General features: G+C 34.5%; 1 protein-coding gene across 1 annotated transcript in view; it reads right to left on the bottom strand.

Annotated features, from left to right (window-relative positions):
• Positions 1–22,732, bottom strand: part of LOC112632005 (serine/threonine-protein kinase TNNI3K) — a 310,001-nt gene that overhangs the window by 269,496 nt on the left and 17,773 nt on the right. The window contains exon 5 of the mRNA XM_025397614.1: positions 8,213–8,323. Within this exon, the coding sequence (XP_025253399.1) occupies positions 8,213–8,323 (111 nt within the window). The remainder of the gene's footprint in view (positions 1–8,212; positions 8,324–22,732) is intronic.

The following is a 22,732-nucleotide window of genomic DNA, read 5'->3' as shown; positions in this document are numbered from 1 at the left end:
ATTATAGGCAGGTCTGAGGTAGGCTTGAGATTCTGTTTTCTAACAAGTTCACTGGTCATACTATATTGCTGATCAATAAATCAGACTTTGATTAGGAAAGCTTTAGCCTATGAACTGATTACTAAAATTTTAATTACAAAAAGCTAACTGCAACTGAAGCATTAGAAACTTCTGAATTTTTACAGAGTCATAACTGCTTAAGAATGCAAAGAGTGAGCCTGTGGTGGGAAGGAGGATTAATCATCTGGAGTAGGGGCCTTGTCCAGTACCCAGGTAAGAGGTGGCCTGCCAATTCAGGAAGAGGCCCCACTTGGCCACTTTCTCTCATGGGGGTGTTCCTAGCCTGATAATTTAGGCACATTCTTGTGACTAGAAGTGCAGTTTGGGGACTTGAAGTTTTCGTTGAAGATTTCCTTCCAGCATTGATTTATAATGAAAATAGATAGTAGAAAGAGAATTGCATTTACACTATCAGTTAATATGTAATTATATATCAGTCATATATAATCATAACATAATTTTGATAGAAATCAACCTTATTGAACATGAATGAACCTTGAAAACTTTACACAAAGTAAAAGAAGACAGTCACAAAAAGACCACATGTTACATAATTCCATTTATATAAAATGTCTGGAATAGGCAATCTGTAGAGATGGCAAGTAGATTAATGGTTGTCTTGGCAGTGAGGGGTGAGTGAGACTGACTACTTAATGGGTATAAAGTTTCCTTTTTGGGTGACAAAAATATTCTAAAATTAGATTGTGATGATGATTACACAACTCTGCAACTATACTAAAAACCACTGAAATGTACATTTTAAATGGTTGAATTATATGATATGTGAATTTTATCTCAACAAAGCTATTAAAAATGTAATGCAGAAATTTTAGAGAAAAATAATAGAGCCCAAAAGAATGGGGACCATACAAAAAGGCACCAGAATATCTTAATGTGCTTGGTCTTTGAGATGGTTCAGATCTGCAGATATGGCATGTTTTCCTCACATATTCTAAGCTTCTATGTATCATGTCCAAAGCTTAAATTCTGTTCAGGTGAGCTGAGAGGTTACTGTTTGGATCAGGAGAGAAGCAGTGTAGCACAGGGAGTGAGAGCCGGCTCTGAAGCGAGGTGGCATGAGAAGGCCTGTTCTACAAATTTTTGGCTCTGTCACCTTGACAAGTTACTTATTTTTACTTTAATTTTCTCATCTGAGGAAAATAAGGAGAAAATCTCAACTGAGGATTAAGTCAATTAATATGGTCAGTACAAAGTTATCTATTCAAAGCATTAACTATTACTTTGTTTCACTATTTGTTCTGATTCCAAATGGAGTTCACAAGGGACTATTGCCTATTCACAAGATTGGGACAGACCTGCTACTGTTTAGGTAAAAAACTCATGACTACTTTCTCTCTAAAAAAAACAAATAATAATAATAAGAGAAAGCTAGAGAGAAACCACATTTTATAATTCTAAGCATTTTGTCATTTGTGCCTTTGGAGAGAAAACTAAAGCCATTATTAAAAAATAACTTACACAGAGTCCAAGGCTTCTTGGTAAACAAAATTCTCTACTGAAACATTTAGATGATTTAGTAAAGAATGAATTGAAACAATACTGAGTGCATTTCCTTGAAATCAGAAATAAGTTCCAAAATAACTGGGAAGAATTTCTGAAGCAGTGATTGGATAAGTGTTTACAATTTGAAAATGGGATATGGTAGGATAGAATAAGTTCAACTACGAATAATGCTCTCACCTCACAAGGTGTACATGAAAGTACACTTTTCTGTAAAAAGAAAACCACTCCACAACCGCTATATATTATACATTGGTTTTACTTGTTTACTGCATGCCTTTCTGTTCACTGCTCAAACAGCTGACACAGTTGTCAACGGCTGCAGAAAACTGATTTGACTTCTGGCAACTGCGGAAACTACAGCACGAAACACCAGAGAAACAACTTTTTAAAGAGTTATTTGACTAAGTATAAAGTGTTTTACACTTGTGGTGTGAGTGTGTTGTGTGCTCATATACCTACATTGTACTTCCATAGGTTATGCCCATATAGTGAATGCGTTATAAAATTAGTTTTGAATCATTTAATGTTGCTTTAATCATATATGTAGTAATGCCTGGGCTTTAGATAGTAACATACTCAGTTTGTTTTTTCACTTTCTGAATACTTTTTTTTGTCTTGTAGGTATAAGCTGTGTTATAGCAATAAACAGAAGAGTCTCTGGGGAGTAATTGCTCTTTTATTTATAAGACTACAGACGTGAAGGTAGATTACCAGGTTGGAGTCCCACCCAGCTTATTTATTTATCATCTGAATGCCCATGTAGATGTCATTCAACTCCTCCAGTCCTCAGTTTCCTCACTAATAAACTGAGTCTGACAGTAGTTATCTCACACAACCACCAAATGACAAATGTATGTGAATAATAAAGTACCACCAAATGTTAGCTAATATTTTTCCTTTTCCATGCCTAAGAAAGCATATGACTCACATTCTCCAAACCTAAAGGGAAGAAGAGGATTTAATGTATGTTTATTGATTGCTGACAGGATCTTAGGCCTTGTACAAAGCAGCATATGCAAATGTATTGATAGATGGATGTATCAGTCAAAGAGAAGTATTGAAACCTGGGACAACTAATATTTGCCTACTCTTCAAAGCACAGTAAATTTAAATCTGAGTCCCAAATTGTAGTCAGCTTGTCTAGGAATCTGCAGCACATGTTCTCTTCTATTATTGAAGAAGACAGCTGCCTAGTCAATGTAAATTTTATTGTAAGATTGTTTAATAGAATTCACAATTATGGGAGGACAAACACACTTGAGACACTAATGGAAGGTCTGAATTCGATATGTGGAGACAAAGAGTCCTGTCAGCCTTAGCATCAGCTATTGTTTCACAGAGAAAGGTGGGCAATAAAAGATAGTGACTATTAATGAAACGGAACACCCACTGATCCGTTGCTATTCCTGCTAACCATCATAATAAAAAATAGGAGTGGAATAAGCACCTAAAGTTTTAGTATAGTAAGGAAATACTCGATGTATATTTTATCCCAATGTGCTCTACCTTTCTACACTAACCTTTTTGATACCCAGGATCCTTTAACTCTTGAAACTCTCCTAATTGTAATATTAAAATAATCTTAGTCCTTTTCACATCACTGAGCAATTCTTTATTTCCTTCAGTGGCTATTCAATAATTCCTTAGGTCTCTGTGGAGATTCTCTTAGGCTCAGTCCTTGGACCATCCATTATGCCCAATATACAACTTTAAGCTGTTGTTATGGTTTTAAATATTACCTCTATATATAATCTCTAAAAATTTATGTTAATCCCAAATGTGTCCATTAAATGTCGTTTGTGTGTTTTTAAATGATTAACGAACATTTCCACTTGAAAATTTGGATGTCATCAGAAAATCAACATGTGTGGAGCTAATTGATTTTTCCTCCAAATTGAATCCTTTACCCAAGCTTTTATCTTTGTTTGTTTAATCATCATGTAATCGCACTAGAATTCATGCTAAATAATGCAGTCAAAGAAATCCTTTTAAACACATTACTTATCAAATCTCCAATTATTCTCTTGCCGAAATATTTTCTGAATAGCTCCCTATTTCCTATGGGGGAAAAAAAATCACATTGGTTCTTTTAACTTTCTTTAAAGAGTGAGAAATTCTGTATTCTACTAATCTCTTAATCTACCACACCACCTACTCTTGTATGTTATATATTATAAACCACAGAAATTGCTTCTTGCATTGAATTAAACTCCTTAGACTTCTACTCTCCAAGTTTCTTTAGTCTGGTCCATTCTTAACACCTAATTTTACCTACAGGAACTCTTCACAGTTTGTTTCATGTTATTTTACTCACTGTCCCTTAAATGTGCTTAGTTCATTCTTTCCTTCCTGTTTTTGGGCTAGATCCCTCTTATTTTTGCTGTCTAGTTCTCATCATTCTTTAAAGACTAGTTCAGTTTTAAATCCCCTCTCATAACTCCTTCCCTAACTCTTTGAGTCCACATGAATCTCTGATATGGTTTGGCTCTGCGTTCCCACCCAAATATCACCTTAAATTTTACCCCCATAATCCCCATGTGTTGTGGGAGGGACAAAGTGGGAGATAATCGAATCATAGGGGTAGTTCCCCCAATACTGTTCTCATGGTAGTGAATAAGTCTGAGGAGATCTGATGGTTTGATCAGGGGTTTCCGCTTTTGCGTCTCATTTATTCTTTCTTTGCCTGATGCCATCCATGTAAGATATGAGTTGCTTCTCCTTGCCTTCTGCCATGATTGTGAGGCTTCCCCAGCCATGTGGAACTGTAAGTCCAGTTAAACCTTGTTCTTTTGAAAATTGCCCAGTCTCAGGTATGTCTTATTAGCAGTGTGAAAATGGACTTATACAATCTCTATCCTCACTAAACTCTTAACTCTTCTAATTTTGTGTTCTCTGAGATTTTCTCTATATTATTATGTTTCTAATCATAGATAATCCCTAACTTATGAGGGTTCAGCTTACAATTTTTTGACTTTACAATGGCATGAAAGTGATACATATCAGTGAAAACTATACTTTGAGTACCCGTACGACCATTCTGCTTCTCATTTTTTAATACAGTATTCAATAAATTACATAAGATATTCAGCATTTTCTTATGAAAGAGGTATTGTGTTAGATGATTTTGCCCAACCATAGACTAGTGTAAGAGTTCTGAGCACGGTTAATGTCAGCTAGGCTAAGCTGTGATGTTCAGTAGGGTAGGTGTGTTAAATGCACTTTCCATTATGATATTTGCCACTCGTGACAGATTTACTCAGATATAATCCCATCATAAGTTGAGGAACAACTGTATTCCTAATTATCAAACCTACTCTCATCCTTCCTACTCCTTACTTATAACTATATTGCTGTTTTACTTTTGAATTGCTTATATGTTTTTTCTGCATATTTATTTTGTGTGCCCAGTTACATTACAAAATATTTAGGGGGAAAATCTATGTCTTATTTTGTTGTATCATTCCTATATTCCTATATTCTAACCGTTTATAGACAAAATAGGGGCTCAAAAACGTTAAATGAATTAATACATATGGGTAAAGATATATTGACAGTGAGTATTTACTACAATTATAATTGACCCTTGAACAACACAGGTTTGAACTGTGCGAGTTCACATATACATGGATTTTCTTTCATCTCTGCCTCCCCAGTGACAGCAAAACCAACCCCTCCTCTTCCTCCTTCTCCTTAGCCTATTCAATGTGAAGGCAATGGCGATGCAGACCTTTATGATTATCCACTTCCACTTAATAAATAGTAAATATATTTTCTATTCCTTATGATTTTCTTTATAACATTTTCTTTTCACTAGCTTACTTTAAGAATATAGTATATGATACATGTAACATTAAAAATATGTGATAACGGACTGTTTATATTATCAATAAGGCTTCCAATCAGCAGTAGGCTATAAATAGTTAAGTTTTAGGGTAGTCAAAATGTATATATAGATTTTCAACTGTACAGGGGATCAGTGCTCCTAACTCCCACATTGGTCAAGAGTCAATGCTAATAGTTTTCAAAGAATAATCCAACAAATACATTCATTTTGAATATAATTATTTTAGATATTTTTGGATACCCTTTTCTTTATTATCTGATCAGTAATTTAATTAGCCCCCCATAGAAGAAGAGAATAAAGGCTAATGTATCTATACTGGCTTTTTGCTGTGTTAGCTGTTGACTGTAAAAGTCATCAAATATCAGCTAATGAGGGAAGTCAGAAAACCCATGAAGAATTGCAAGGCAAGAGTAGAGATCTATTTGGAACACTTTGGTGAAGTTTGCCCTAAGTCTGGTAAAATCAATATAATACCTTCTTCCATATTATGATTTAGAAAGAAAGAAAACAGAGCTATTTGAATAGAAGATGAAGAAACTAAACTCTTAACTAACTCTTTGCTTTAGAAGCCTTTGTAATGCTATCATTCACAAATGTAATCAACACATTAGGGAAAAAAAGCATTTTGTTTTGAAGACATAGTCTGTCATTTTCCTGCATTAAGAGGTTGATCATGTTTTGCTAGAACTTAGTGTCTAACTCATAAATTATTTCACCCAGATTTCTTAATGTTTACCACTCATTTACTTTATCAGTGGCCTCCGTTTTTTCTTTCTTTTTTTGGAAAACATTTATATTTAAGTGAATCTAATGGAATTTCCCCTTTCCTCACAAGTACCACAAACTCACTTATATTTACAATGAATCTCACCAAAAGGATTTATTTTCCAGGAAATAAGGTGATATGGAAAGGAGTGGAAATGTCAACATGAAGGAAATTATTTTGCTCTCAATGAGATATTTTAATATTTATTGTATGTAAGAGCCCTTTGAAATGACACTGTCAAGAGAGATGGATCACATCTATTTTATAGGCTTCATGTATAATTTTATATGCAGCTCTATTTGTTCACAGTTTGTGTGCATATATGTGTGTGTATTAGTGAAGAAGGTATAATTGAATTTGCAACATCACTAAAAGGGAGAAACATAACTATTTAATAATGAGGATATGAGACTTCTCATCTTTTACATTGTTGAGCTATTGGTGTTTCCACAATTGATAAAGTGTGACAATCATGGGATTTTGAGTAAAATGATCAGGATTCCAAACGTGATTCTTTTCCTCAATAGCTTTGTCATTTGTCAAGACAATTATTATATAAGAGCCTTAGTTTTATATCTATCAAATGGCAGTGGCAATAAAAACTATTCCATGAGGATTTGTGAAGTTAGCCAAATCATGCAAATGGAAGTTCTTCCCATAATAGGATATATAAAATTAATACTTTACATTTAAGACAAGATCCAGAGTCCTTCCTGTGACCTTTAAAACACTGTGTGATTTGGCTTGGAACCATTCACCAGACCTTGTCTTCATCATTCTTCCTCCAGCTCACTCCACTCTAAAACTCTGACTCAATTATGTCCCTCAATCTCATCTAGGTTTTTTAGGCCTCAGGGTCCTTGCAAGTGCCATTCCTTAAGCTTGAAATTCTTTTCTGTCCTTTTACATGGTTGACATTCTCATTACATTTAAATCTATTTTCCTATATCACCTCCTTTCAGAGGCCTTTTCTGTATAGCTTATTTTAAATAGTGCCCCCTTTTCTCATTGTTTTCATTTTACCTCACTTTATTATTTTTATAGTACTTGCTACTAATTAAAATTATATAATATTTCTTGTCTTTATTGTCTATTTTATTCTTTACAGCTAAACTCTACAAAATGAAAATTTCGCCTTTCTTGCTACTGTCATCCCAGCACCTAGAACACTATCTGGTGCATAATAGGTGATGAATAAGTATTCATTCAAGTAATACATAAGTAGATAAACGAGTGAATGATTTTTCATTTTGTCCTTACTCTGCATTAAGCAAACGATAAAGTGATTTATATAAATTATCTAATTTAATCATTATAATAGGCTTACAAATATTCCTATTTTATAAGTGAAGAAAAGAGGCAGGTCATGAGATTCAGTAACTTTCCCAAGGTTAACTTGGCAAGTTGTGGAAATTGAGCTGCTATAAAGCCTCTGTATATCTAGCTATGTTATTGTTATGTTAACTGATGATTGAATACACTGTTAGAAAATTGACTGAATTGACTAGCGAAAGCTTGCTTATTTATTTATTTATTTATTTATTTATTTATTTATTTATTTATTTTGAGAGGGAGTCTCGCTCAGTCGCCCAGGCTGGAGTGCAGTGGCGCGATCTCGGCTCACTGCAAGCTTCGCCTCCCGGGTTCACGCCATTCTCCTGCCTCAGCCTCCCAAGTAGCTGGGACTACAGGCGCCCACCACCACGCCCAGCTAATTTTTTGCATTTTTAGTAGAGACGGGGTTTCACCGTGTTAGCCAGGATGGTCGCGATCGCCTGACCTCGTCATCTGCCCGCCTCAGCCTCCCAAAGTGCTGGGATTACAGGCGTGAGCCACCGCGCCCGGCCCCAAAGCTCATTTATACAGCGAAATTTTACCCCAGTAAGAAATGAATGTGTTCAATAGCTAAAAAATAAACCAAGCTGTAGAGTCTCAAAGACAGTATTTGAAAACAGTTAAGAACAAGACCCAAAAAGTAAATAATCTTTGTTTTCACAGGTGCTAAAGGCATGATTTACCTCTGGGTGGCCAGCTATTGTAGCAATATGGAGGGCAGTGAGGCCACCATATCCAACCTGCTGTATATCAGCTCCACTGTGAAGCAGAGAAGTGATCAATTCTGCATTATCCTGTAAGGAAACATATCTTTAGTGTTACTTTTCTGCTAGTAACAAGTTCAAAAGCTGTGCAACTAGATGTATTGATTTTCTGTCTATCAGCCAGTTCAGGTGCTTAAAGGAAACTTAAGTGCGATTTCTAGCATAAGAGCACCTTAGATATCAGAGAATAGTTCTCAGATGGTGGAAATGTAGGACCAAATGACAAAGGTGTTCAGTTCTAATCAATCCTCTACCACTTGAACAAGACAGACAGAAAGGACATTACCTATGGTGAGACTCTTGCAACGACAAACTCAGTTTTACATGTAGGTTACTCCAATGAATATGCTTTCCCAGCAACTAGAATTAACTCCCAGTGAGGTCAGGAATTTACAGAAACAGTTTAAAGATTTATTTTTTTTTCTTTTAGAGATGAGGATGAAATATGCCATCTAAGAAGAGAGCACGAACCAAGTACTGAACAAAGTGCATGCAGCCCAGTAGGCTGTTTCATGATAGTTCAGTAATTTCTTCTTATCAAATACATAATATCATTAAATCTATGAACAATTAATTCATAATATCTTTCTTAACTTGACTCATTTTACCAGTGAATATGTTAGAACCATTATTTGAGCCTCTAAATTTGAAAAATTTGTGCAACAATTATTCTTACTTTTTTATAATATTATTTGTATTGTATTTCTGCCTCTGGAAATACATGAAATAATATTTATAATATTAATAGCAATTAACATTCATTGACTTTTTATTTTGTAATTCAATATTGTAATTTTGTATTGTATATAATCTTTATAATACAAAGATTTCCATGTTTAAGCCTCAAAGTAGGAATTTAAACCACAACTTCTGTAATGTTTGGTCTATCAACACACCAAGTAACAATAAAGTCAAGTCATAAGATAGGCCAGTGCATTTATGGCTTACATACATATAATATCAAATACTGTTTGTTAAGAAAACTTTACCATTAAAAGACAAAGTTTGATTTTTTAATGCTGTCACACCTACATAAAGGCGTACAAGAAGTTCTAAAAAATGAAAAAACTTTGGTAAAGAGCTACAAATAGTAAAATTAATGTTATAGTTTCCAAATCTTCTCCTTTTTCTATTTGCTTTCTCAAGAAAGTGAAATAAATATTGCATCTTCAACCTTTCTTCTTGCATTGGCTCTATATGCTTGAACTATAAACTTATGTTTTCTCCATTATAAAAAAAAAAAGGTTTTTTTTTCCACTGAAGCTAAGCTGATTTTATCCCTATTCTTGCCTCCATATTCCAACCTTCTGAAAAAAAGATATTGAATCTGTTGACAGTTCCAATCTCATTTCTTTAGCAATCTTTAGGTAGGTATACCCAAGTTCCACATAAATCTCAAATGAGTTCATCATACTTATTCTACATTGAATCTTGCTTTTCTCACACTACTCCTCACTAAGGCAGATTATTTCCCACTTCTCTTTGCATTGTATTACCAGGAGAAGTCACCATGACTGTTTCTTCCACCAGAGGCATTAAGGACCTCACCAGTCTCCTCAAATCACTTCCTCAATTTCTAAAGGTAAACTATTTATCAAAACCAGTGTCTTTGTAGTCATTCTCTCTATGATTAGATCATCTCTCTCGTCTCAAAATTCTTGTCTCCTTTGCTTTCCTAAAACTATACATTCTTTGATTCCTTTTTGTTGCCTATTCTTTGTTTCTGACTGTCTTCTAAAAGTGTATGATTTGGAAATTTAGCCCTAAGCTGCTTTCCCATTCCTAAATACCACTTTGGTAATTCTTACACAATCTGACAAATGCAGCTTTGGTCCTGACTTCTCTGCTAACTCTGAGTCCCATATATTTTGCCTATTAATGGCATCTCAAATGCACAATTCGAAATTGTTCTTGTAATTATCATTTATAATTTTCCCAGGCTGACTTGTCATCTAACATTCCTTACTTATATGAATGGCACTTTTTTATTCCAAGGGACCTAGAGTCCCTTCAGCTCAATTTCAGAATTTTCCTGGTTTTAACTGACTTATACTTCTCACATTTCTTCTCCTTATTTCTAGCATCAACCTCCATATTATGCAGCTTCCTAACTAGTCTCCTCAACTAATACTTTTTCTCACTGCAGTCCATCCTCCATACGATTAGATACATTTTCCTACATCCAGTTTTGATCATGCATTTCTCTCTTCAATACACCCTTTATATGCCAAACAAGAATTTATTGAGCATATCTGGTGTATTAAACTCTTTTCTGAGCAGTGGTGACACTGCAGTGAGTAAAGATAGTGAAATCCCTGCTCTCACAGAGCTTATATTTTACACAGAGCTTATGTTTATATGAATGACGAGACAAAAAGTAAACAAATAAGAAATTGCTATACAGTAGCTTAAAGTATCAACTGCTATGAGATGAAAACAGACAAATGATTAGATGGCTATTTTAAACTGGTTAATCAGGGAAAGCTTCACTGCAGAGGTTAAATGGCAGAAAGTCACAATTTCAAGGATAAACATTAAAATATGAAAAATAGTGCAAAAGTTGTAAGACAGATATAAGTTTGTTGTGTTCGAAGACCAGCAACAAGACCAACGTTGAGTGAATGGTTAAACAAATGAAAAAAAGTTTTCAAGATGAGGTCAAAGATGTATAATCTTGCAGAACCTTCTAGGCCATGGTATGGGGTATTTGGATTTTTTTCCAAGTGCAATAAGCAATAGGGAAATAAAATGAGAGAGAGATAGGGAAGAACCAGAAGAAGCAGATTTTGAGGCAGAAGTAAAATGTTTCATTTTCACATGTTAAATTTGAGCTGCATATAATGCAGGGTTAAGATGCAGGTCATAGAATTAGCCTCCCTAATTAGAATTTCAGCTCTGACAATGACTATGTGAACTGGAGCAGTTCTGTCACCCCTCTTTGCAAATTTTCTTGATTATATAAAAAGAAAAGAGTAATTATATTCATCTTAAAATTGTTCTGATAATATCTGTGAAGCAATTAAAAGGTACCTGGCACCACAATACTCAATACAATTTGTTATTATTGGACATGGGAGTCTGCGGCTCAGTATAATCTCAATGAATGGTACCTTCCAAATAAAATATTGATTTGATTTCATCACTTAGCTTCTCTTTCCCCTTTCCCTTCACCTCCTCCTTCTAACTCCACTCCCTCTGCTTCATGAGTTAGGCACTGAAACAAACAAAGGAATAAAACATGGAAAAAGGCTGTACCAGTACTGGAAATGAGAAAAGTCTACTAGTTTAACTGTGGATAGGCTGCCAGAAACTGAGAATTCCTCCTCCAGAGAAAACAGTTCACAGGAGTTAACTCTCACTTTACCAATAACCTTAGTGAAGGATAAAGGCATGAGTAGTCTTGAGATAAATAGGAAAAACATTGCCTTAAAACATTTTTCCTGCAGATGGTCATAAATTTAAATGCAGAGTAGTAGGGAAGATCTTTTTAAGCATAAAGTTATATTTTAAAATAGAGAGAAAATATGATAGATTTGAGCAAATTAAAGTGTTAAAAACACAATAACGCAAGTGATGAATTGGAGAAATATTCACAACATATAAAACTGACAAATGGTTTACATATTTAATACATAAATAACTTGTATAAAACAGTAGAAAGAGGGATACTGTTTTATTCAACAAATATTTATTAATAAATGTCTATTTTCTGCCAAGTACTGTACTAGGCTCAATTAAAATAAATGTTATATAAATCACAGAGCATGTGAAACATTTATCTGTTAGGCAGTTTTAGTAAACACACATTTATCCTTTCCTCAAGTATCTTTGTATTTTCTCCTTATTCAGTCAATATTTGTGGAATTTTTTAAAAGTATATTAGGATTCCTTCAGAAGGGCAAATGGTAAGGTCAAAAGTTAAGAGTAATAATTTATCCTTTCATACCTTGGTTGGATTTCTCAAGATTGACCTCTAATTGGTCTAAATACTTTTTAACTGAATACTACCAAAATAAAACTTTTATCTTATGCAGCTATGCTAAAGATAATAAACATAAATCAGTAATTGCTGCGTATAAATTGCTTACTATAAGTCAAGTTCCATGAAAAGTGTTCTATATATATCCTCTCACTTAAGCTTCACAATTTACTTATGAGAGAAAATAATTATTAACCCTATTTTATAGCCGGTGTCACTCAGGCTGAAAGAATTTAAAGTGCTAACTGAACCTTAGTTTGTAAGTGTTAAAGGTAGAATGCAAACCCAGGTCTGTTGGACTCCAAAGTCAGTACTTCACTTCTGAATTTCCATAGTGGTTTTCCTGATCCAGTCTCAAGGAAAAACTTGAGAGGACATATTTTTGTTGTATTTAACTGATAAGTCTCTTACTCTACAGGAATATTTTGTCCTAATGGAATAATTTTAAGAGTCAGCAATATGGTACACACCTCCTGGAAAAAAATTTTCTGTAAAATGCAAATATTGGGCACATTTCGAATACTCTAAGTTTGATCTCATTTATTGCTTGCAGTTTGCCATATATAACAAACATCTAATGGCAATGTTTTTAAAAGAAAGTCTGTTAAGACTTGCTTAGAGAACTGGCAAGTTTCCTTTATGTACTCTCTAGCTAAATTTAAAGCATTATTATTCAATGTGACACACAGAAGCATCCTATAAGTGTGAGATAAATAAGCTCTTCGTAATGTATTTGTGTGTATCATATTTATTATTTTATTATTTTTAAACAGAAGAAAATCCATGTGCAGAAGAACAAGGCTTAGACAAAAAAGCACTCCAGCTATATCCTTGAGAAATAGAATTTGAGGGAAAATTGATCTCCCAAAATGTATGTAAATGGATAAAAACATGTTGTAATGGTAGTAAATGCAACTCTGTACTACCCATAAAACTCTAAAACAATGCTTACTTAATATCCTGCTTTGTTGTTAGCTCTGTTATTATTGCTATGGATAAAGTCAAGATAAGCGACCACTATGTCACAGAGCTCAAATCCTCTACTACCATATCACATCCATTTTTTAAATGTATTTATTAACAAAAAAAATTTTCAACTCTATTTCAGTATAGAAAATAAACTGATGTATAAAAATGTAATTTCTTCTGATTATGGACAAAATATACTTTCTGGTGGTTTTATGAGCATTCATCTATACTCTACCCACAGATATTTGCTTTCAGTGTCCCTTCCCCTTGAACCTGCGTGGATTGTGACCAATAGCGTGGAGCAGAGTATTTCTTTTCTAAGGCTAGGGCATAGAAGACCACACGGCTTCCTTCCTGTTTGCTGAAAAACATGCTTTGCGATCCCTGATCTACCATGTAACAAATCTGACTAACCTGTGTCAGCCATGGTATAGGAAAATGCAGTCCACATGGAGAAGGCACATCGCTCATGAAGGCTCTCCAATCAACTGTTTTAGCTAAGTTCAGCCTTCCAGTTATCCCAGTCAGTGTGTTAAGCCTCCAGAGAATTCCTGTCTACCAGCTGATGAATAAACCCATTCATTCACATTTTCTCAGGTGAGGCTCTAAACATTGTGGAACAGAATCAAGCCACCCACACAGCATCCTGTCTGAATTTTTGAACTAAGAAGCCATGAGAATAAGAAAATAGTTTCGTTAGAGGACCAAGTTTGGGATAGTTTGTTATGCCTCAACAGGCAACCAGAATACCTCTGAGAAGAAAATGTAAAAAACAAAGAAAATGAATAAATAATTAAATAACCCACAGTACTACCATATAATCACTATTATTTATGTGTGTACTTTTCCCTTCCATTCTTTGTCCTATGTACGTATGTTTGTGCAACTAGATGGAGCACAAGCTACCCCAGCAAAGCAAACTCGTGTTTCCATATTGATGGGCACTTCCTACATTTGTGACACGTTTCTTAACCTTTTGAGCTGTCAAGTTTTTGTCTGTAAAATGAATATACAATTGTATCATTCTCATAGCATTGTTGTGAGGATTAAATTAGATAGTGTTGTAATGTGTTTAGTACAATGCTTGACACATAATAATTGTTATTATGGACACTATTGATCTAATTCTACATATAGGTAATTTCCTTTTATCATATATTGTAGAATCATGAGCATTTCCTCATGTGTGGCAGAAATAGATGTGTCACTGAGACCTCTCTTTATGAAGAGTGTGGCAGGATGGTGGTTCGCTGGCAGCTTTCTCAGTTATTTCAAGATCCACTGCAGCGTTAGAGCTGTGGTCAGTCTCTTCTCAGGGTGGTCCTTACTCCCAGTCAATGACTGAGTAAGGTGGTGGTAAAAGAAGGGACTCAACATTTCTACCCCATGTGGCACTCCTTTCATAGGCAATTTTTCCTCTGGAGCTCCTCAATGGGCTGGCAGAGATTTTAGCAGATCTGTATTGGGATCTGACAGCACTCCATAACCAATTCTGTTTCCTTCCTTTTCTTTTCAGAGGTGTCACCTTTAAATAAATCTCTTGTACTCCTATATTCTTTTCAGAGACCACTTTTTAGAGAACCCAATTAACATTCCATAGCATAAAATGTGTTTCTTTAATGTAACTTTAAATTGAGGCTGAACTGGGATTTGAAATCAGGTCTTCTGTTTTTTAATATTATGCTTTTCTTAATACATCATGTTATTTCCCCCTCCCCCCATTATCCTTCAACTACTAATAATTTGTCTTTCGTGTATAAGCCCTGACCTTATATTCCTCATTTGTATAAAAAGAAATATAATACCTACCTTACTTATCTTACAAGGTTGTAATAAAGATCAAATGACATAATGTATGTGCAAATGCTTATAAACTCAATATACTTACAGGTGTAAGCTTATATTCATATTAAATGTATCACCCCCAAGATTGGCCTACCTCTATGAGAATATTCACCTTATGACTCAGCCCACTCTGTCCCAAGAGATGTTTCGTCATAAAATACTTACATTTCTTTACCTGTAGGGTTACAGAGTTGGACTAAATTCTTTTCTGTAATACCTTATTCACCTCTAATATTCTCTGAAGTGTCATAACAAACTCCAAAAAGGAGCTGAACTTGGTTTGGAAAGAAAACTAAGTTTCTGGATATAAAATAGGGACATATAAATAAATGTTTTCAAAATATGTTTCTCTAAGTATATTTTTTCTTCACCAGCATAGCAATTGTTAAAGTTTATGTGTTTTTTAAGGAAAACAGTTTTTTTAAAAAGCAATTTTGGAGGTGTTGAAGAATATTATTAAGTTTTCCTTTAGGACAAGGAACTATTCAGGGCTTCAGTATGAAATGTACTTAGTTCCAGGTATTAAAATTTAATGGACTAGAGCTGCCTCATGCATCATAGACATCCCCAGTGAAAGTATCCATTAATCAGTATGAAAATAACTGCTCACTCACAAAGGTTCATACCTATACGTCTCTTGTTGAAATAATTTTGGATTTATTTTCACAAAAGATATAAGTTTTTAAGAGTTTCAGTGTGGTGGAAATACTTGACTTTGCTTGAAATTTTGGAAAAAAAAAAGAAAAAGAGAGAAGTAACATACTCTTGGATTGAGTATCTGTACTCTTGCTTTAGACCTATTTTTTACCCTCACCTCTGCCAACCCTCCTTCTTCTATTTTCTCATTTTCCATAATGTCTTTCTCCCTGCAGCATGCTTCCAATTGGCCCTTGAACATCCTTAAATCATCTCTCATTTAATAATATAGTGATGATTTAACAGGAAGAAGATAATAAGAATCTCTAGCTATTGCATTGGGGCAGGGGAAGTAAATACATGCTACTTGAAAAGGCATAATGAATATTCTAATTTTTAAAATTTGTTTTTAGCTATAACGTAATATATATTTTAAAGTTTAAAAATAATATTTAAACAAACTCTGAACTTTTATGTTTATACAAAGAGAAAGAGTTTAAAAAGATAGGACAATGCTGTTTCAGTAACCTTCCTGATCTGGCCATTCCTCAAATATTGCCCAATCTTATACTTTTTGGAAGAGCAATTAATGTTTATAGCCTCCATTTCCCTAACTCAACTTATTTTCAACCCAGTTTTATATCCTCTTCTCCCCAGAATTTACTAAAATATCCCTTAAAGAGATATCTGACAATTTCCTATTCTAGTGGCCCAAATAGGACACTATTTTGCCCATTGTCAACCTGATTCTACCTCCCTTGAAATACTTTTCTTCTCCCCAGTTACCATAGAACTATAACTTCATTCTTCACTTATAAAACATCGATTTATTAATGTGTGTACATAAAGCGTTGTCCTAAGCACTCAGAATAAGATGATAAACAACTTGGATCTGATCTCTGCCTTGATGATGCTCATAATTACTATCAGAGATTACAAACAGGCTACAAGAGGAATGGAAATATATATGGCTTAGCCTGTAGAGTATTTATAACTAAAAATCTGCATTAATGGCCAACATTGAAATATTAGGAAACTTCACATCATTTATGATTCTCTTAAATTTAGGGAAATAATGGGTCTACATTTTTACATGACAATGATTAACTGAAGCTGAAGAGTGACCATTCCCTTTACATGAGGCATATGTTTTCTAAGTTACCACAGTCTTTGCCACTCTCTCGTATCTCAAAAATATTCAGTCTTGAGTTTAAGTTCCCATTTATCATTCTCTGTTATATTATCCAACACTTTCATTTACTTATGTCATCCTTAAAAATATGTGAGATTATGACCCCTAATATAGAGGAAAATATAAAGATTTAGCTAAGTAATAATATACAGTAGCATACACAGTATAATAAGTACTGGGTGCTAAGAGAGTGCAATGCAGCAATATCTAACCCAAACTTGGGAGGGATCAGGGAAGGTTTTCCAGGAAATACTACTGTCTGGTATAAGAATTGAAGCATAAATTACAAATTACCATCTTCAGCTAGAATCCTATAAAGATTTTATTGAGAATATGTTCATTTAGAAAGAGACTATGAAATATTTCATTACTAAAAGGAAATGTGCATATAAATAAGCTATCTTAATGATTGCTCTAATTTATGAGTAAAAATTTTCTCTAGTTTCTTAAGTGAAAATCTACTATTAAAGTGTTTAAAAGTCATCATTAACTGCAGAATTTAGTTAAATATGCAAAAAGTGGGATTTTTTTTGAGTTTTTTTTTTTTTTTCCTTCAAAGTACTTCTTATTACTGTCTCGTCAAATTCTCATTTAGGGAAAATGCAATCTTTAATCAGGAACCTTTATTTGCTCAAATAAAAAAGTAACTTAGATTTAAAAACTCCATTTAAGTTAATAAATATTGTAATCTGTCTTCTAAATCAGTGGTTCTCAACTGGGAGTGATTTTTGCCTCTCAGGGGTGATGTCTGGAGATATTATTGGTACTCACAATTGGCATGAGGGAAGTGGCTGCTGTCGTCTAGAGAACAGAGGACAGGGATGCTGCTAAACATTTTTATAATGCACAGGACAGCCTCCCACAACAAAGAATTACCCAATACAAACTGTCAGTAGTGCCAAGGCTGTGGAACCTTGGTCTAAATCGATAGCATTTAGAAAGTATGATACATTTACTTAGGGTCTCAGTTTCAGGATAGTTGAAAACAAAATTTCAACTTTGCAATCAAATATATGTGCTAAAGAGGAAAAAAAAGTCAAGATAAAAGATATTAATACAATGAGTCAGGCTACGAATCGCCACTGATAGAAAACAGAGTTTTCTGATGGGCACAGTTATGTAACAAAAAATACGTAGGTCTAGTAAGCCAGGCAACATAGGTTTAGTTCGATTTTTTCCCCCATTCGGGTCCTTCCCCTTTGTAACACCTATATAAAATGAGTTCTGTTTCTGAATGATTGGAATTAGATCTTGCAAGAAATATATAGGATGGGATAAATGACCATTACCATTCAATATTTGCCTTTATCATATGAAATGTTAAAAAAAAGTTAATGAATCAAAATGCTACTTCTTTCTCATGAAAGAAATTTCATTAAGTGACTTGTCTGCGTATTGAATGAGAGTTACATGTAAGGCTAAATTAGATGGGCTAATAGGATTTTGTTCATTAGCTTTCTCAATTAAGATCTTCTAAACTATATCAGAGGTCTCACTTTTTTCCCCAAAGTCTTGTGTTTCATTTTAGGATTACAATTTAGATACCACCTAAAGAAGTATGCCCTATAGAGGGATTATAAATGTGACAGGAATCTTGTAATAAAATTCATTAGGTACAAAAAGAATTAGAAAATCTACTTATATACATTTATATATAAAGATGAATGAAATTTCATTCATGTTTAACATGTAAACGTACACTGGCGGCTTCAGTTCATATATCAGCTAGTCATGTGTCACATATAGTACCCAAAGTATAATATACAAATACTTAAAATTCTACATAGGAAAGGACTGAGAGCTGCCTCTCTTTCACTCTTTTTTTTTAAATTTTTGGTTATTGGGGATATGCCATAGCTTATGTGAGCCAAAGTAAGTGGGTTTATAAATTTTAATATCAAATTTTAACTGAATAGACACTTTAACTGAATAGACAAAATTAGCAGATATCTTTAAGAGAGTCCTGTGAAGAAAATACACAACATATATATTACTAATGTAAGAAGCAGCAAAGAAAAAGCTGGTACTTTTTTCTACCAATCTGAGCTCCATATAAATCAATTTTCTAATCTAATCATATTTGTAATAAACTTGTCAAAATATTTTATATTATCAGAAAGGCTATTTGAAATATAAATGTATAGCTACAAACTTTAACACTGATTGTCTTCCAAAGAGTAGATTTTGTCTTAAGCTATTAACTGATTTTTTTTGTAATGTATATAATTTATGAACACATGTATGCATTTGGGGGTGCTAATTTTATAGAGTACATGATAAAAGATGTTTGGAGTCCATTGATCTAAGTATAGACACCATTTCTTTGATACCTTTTCTCATCTCTTTAGAGTGTAATAATCCAGAAAATCCAATCCATTTCTTTTAATTTTTCTATGCAAAATGAAAAACATGTTAGTTTCCAATAAATGTCGAAGTTAGAGTTCAACAATAATAATGGTTAATTTTTATTAAGTACTTACTATATGCTAGGTATTTTGCTAAGTACTGCATATGATTTGTTTCCTTAAAACTCTAAACTACACAATAAAATAGATAATTCCATCTGCTTCATTTTAGAGGTTAGAAAATTGAGGAGCAGAAGGAAAACTCAATTTGCCTAAATATGCATAATTAGCAAGTCTCATAACTGAGATATGAACAGAAGTAGTCTAGCTTCTAAGCTGACAGTCTTTCTTAAGCTACATAATATTGACAGATGTCAAGTATTGTTTCTTCTAATGTTTGGACACTCATTAATTTCCAAATATTTCTTAAGGATCCTTTACAGGCCCCATATACTGAGGAATCAAAGAAAAAGACTCAGTCCCAGTGTCCAAAGTTCACAGACCAACATTTGAAATATGCAAATAAATAATTATAAGTGCTATAATAAAATATAATGTAAACTTAATAATTGAAACCCAAAAGAGAGTGCAATAATATCTGTCTGCGACTTCAAGAAAATTCAATTTATCTTGGTTTTAAATAAGCAATAATTTTGCATCAGGAAAAGAAATTAGAAAATATTTAAGCAGAAGAAATTATAAGAACGAAAATAAAGATGTGTGGAACTGTTTGGCCTAAAGAATGGAGTTATCCAAAATGGCAATCTTCAAACTTTAGTCTACAAATACATCAGCTGGGATTTTTAAAAAAATGTACATTCTGGTTGTGATGCTTAATTTTAGGTGTCAACTTGACTGGGTTAAGGGATGCCTAGATAGCTAGTAAAGCATGATTTCTGGGTGTCTGTGAGGGTATTTCCAGAAGGCATTAGTTTTTTTGTTTGTTTGTTTTTGAGACAGGGTCTTGCTCTATCGCTGAGCTGGAGTGCAGTGGCACAATCTTGGCTCACTGCAACCTCCACTTCCTGGCTTCAAGTGATTCTCCCACCTTAGCCTCCCAAGTAGCTGGGACTATAGGCGTGCACCACCACACCAGGCTAATTTTTGTATTTTTAGTAGAGACAGGATTTCACCCTGTTAGTTTCAAACTCCTGAGCTCAAGTGATCCACCTGCCTCAGCCTCCCAAAGTGATGGGATTACAGGCATGAGCCACCATGCCCTGCCAGCATTTTCATTAGTAGACTGAGTAAAGAAGATCACCCTCACCAATATGGGTGGACATCATCTAATCTTTGGAAGGCCTGAATAGAACTAAAAGGTAGAAGGAAGGTGAATTTGTTTATATTTGAGCTGAGACATCCATATTCTGCCCTCAGACATCACTGATCTTTGTTCTGGGGCCTTTAGACTCAGACTAGAATTTACACTATAGGCTCTCCTGGTTCTCAAGTCTTTGGACATGGACCAAATCATACTAACAGCTTTCCTGATTCTCCAGCTTATAGATGGAAGATCATGGGACTTTTGGGCTCCATAATAGTGTGAGCTAGTTCCTATAATAAATATGTCTCTAGATAGATAGACAGACAGGCAGATAGACAGACAGATAGATAGATAGATAGATAGATAGATAGATAGATAGATAGATCCGCCAATCCTATTGGTTAAGTTTCTCTAGAAATCCCTGAATAGTACTGGTTGAATAGGGCTGGATAGGAAATGAGAGCAGCATATCTGAAATCTTTTAGCTGAGGTGGATACTACTGATCATATGACCATAATTTGAGTTGCCATGCTTGAACAGTAATCCTCAATATGTAGAGTTAGATTGCTTACATCAAAATTCCTAGATTGTTTGTTAAAAATTTAGATTCCTAGAATACCCTAGATGTACCAAGTTAAATGCGAGTAAAGTAGAAAGGGAAATATTCATTTTAAACATATAGTTACTATATGATTCTCATGCACATTACATTGAAAACCATTAGGGTTAAACAGGCAGAAACTACAGGAAAAGAGTATGGAAAGTGATTCCAGAAAAGTTATAAATTAAGGAATCTTGAGTCTCTTATTTAGGAGTTTGAATGTCATTATATAGGCAATGAAGGACAATAGTAAGTGTGAAAGGGAGCACTGATAGCATAGATTTTTGTTTCATTCAGATCATTTTGGAAGCAATGCAAAAGTAGATATGGGCATGACAGAACAACTTATATAGACTTTCTCTACTTGCAAATAAAACCTACAAAATGGAACAAAATATACGAAGTAACTGTTCTCAAGCACTGAAGAACATGAGCAAAGAGCTGTGTCCTTTAAGAGAAAGATATAAAGCAAGTCACACATTATCCCATGGCAACCATGGAATATTGTGTGATTCCATGGTTTTCTGCTGAAATACTTTTCTGCCACAAAGCATAATAGGAAGACTCACTGAGTTAAGAGCGTAAATGAGAGTTCTGATATTATGAAGTGGCTGTATTTGTGGAGCAGGGTAACTGAGAAGCAGCAGCTGCACAGAGAGGGCACCGCAGAAATCTGCATGGAGATCCATCATGAATCCTTGAGCTGGGCTGCATAAGCACAGAGAAAGACTCTGGAAGATCTAGAAAAGATCACTTGATTTATGGCTAAAAGGTGAATGGTGGTGATACTGGAGGTCATGCAGTACTGGGGGATTTTGGAACTCCTGTCAGCTGAATGAAGAGACTTTACTGAGTCTCTCAGTAAGACTTGGGAATTCAGGTGACATACCAAAAAGTCATACTTTAGGAGTAAGCACCATGTCCAGGAGTGTGAACCACATGCTAGAATAAGAGTATGCCAAGAGGCAGCTGGGGGCCGTGGCTCACACCTGTAATCTCAGCACTTTGGGAGGCCGAGGCGGGCGGATCACGAGGTCAGGAGATCGAGGCCATCCTGGCTAACACAGTGAAACACCGTCTCCACTAAAAATACAAAAAATTAGACAGGCGTGGTGGTGGGCGCCTGTAGTCTCAGCTACTCGGGAGGCTGAGACAGGAGAATGGCGTGAACCTGGGAGGCGGAGCTTGCAGTGAGCCAAGATCCGGCCACTGCACTCCAGCCTGGGCGACAGAGCGAGACTCCATCTCCCAAAAAAAAAAAAAAAAAAAAAAAAAAGAGGTATGCCAAGAGGCTAAGTTCAAACTGAAATAGATTCAGCCTAACAAAATATCCAATCAAGACTGATTTGATTGAAATATATCCACCAGAAATGCAACTGCCTGCCAAAAATGAAACAAAAACAAACATAAAAAAAGCTCAACATTCTTTAAAGGAAGATGACATGATAAAAATTTCCTATAACACAAAATACATAATTTCTAACTTTTGATAAAAATTAATTGATATATGAAGAAACAGAAAAATGTGCTCTGTAGTCAAGATGAAAGGGAAACAAATACTGAGCTAATCCAGATGTTGAAAACAGCAGATTGCCACATTTAAAGTA

This window comes from Theropithecus gelada, chromosome 1 (assembly GCF_003255815.1).
Source record: "Theropithecus gelada isolate Dixy chromosome 1, Tgel_1.0, whole genome shotgun sequence".
NCBI classification, from domain to species: Eukaryota; Metazoa; Chordata; class Mammalia; order Primates; family Cercopithecidae; genus Theropithecus; species Theropithecus gelada.
The sequence above is the reverse complement of the archived record's forward strand: the minus strand, read 5'-3'. Positions and strand labels throughout refer to the sequence as shown.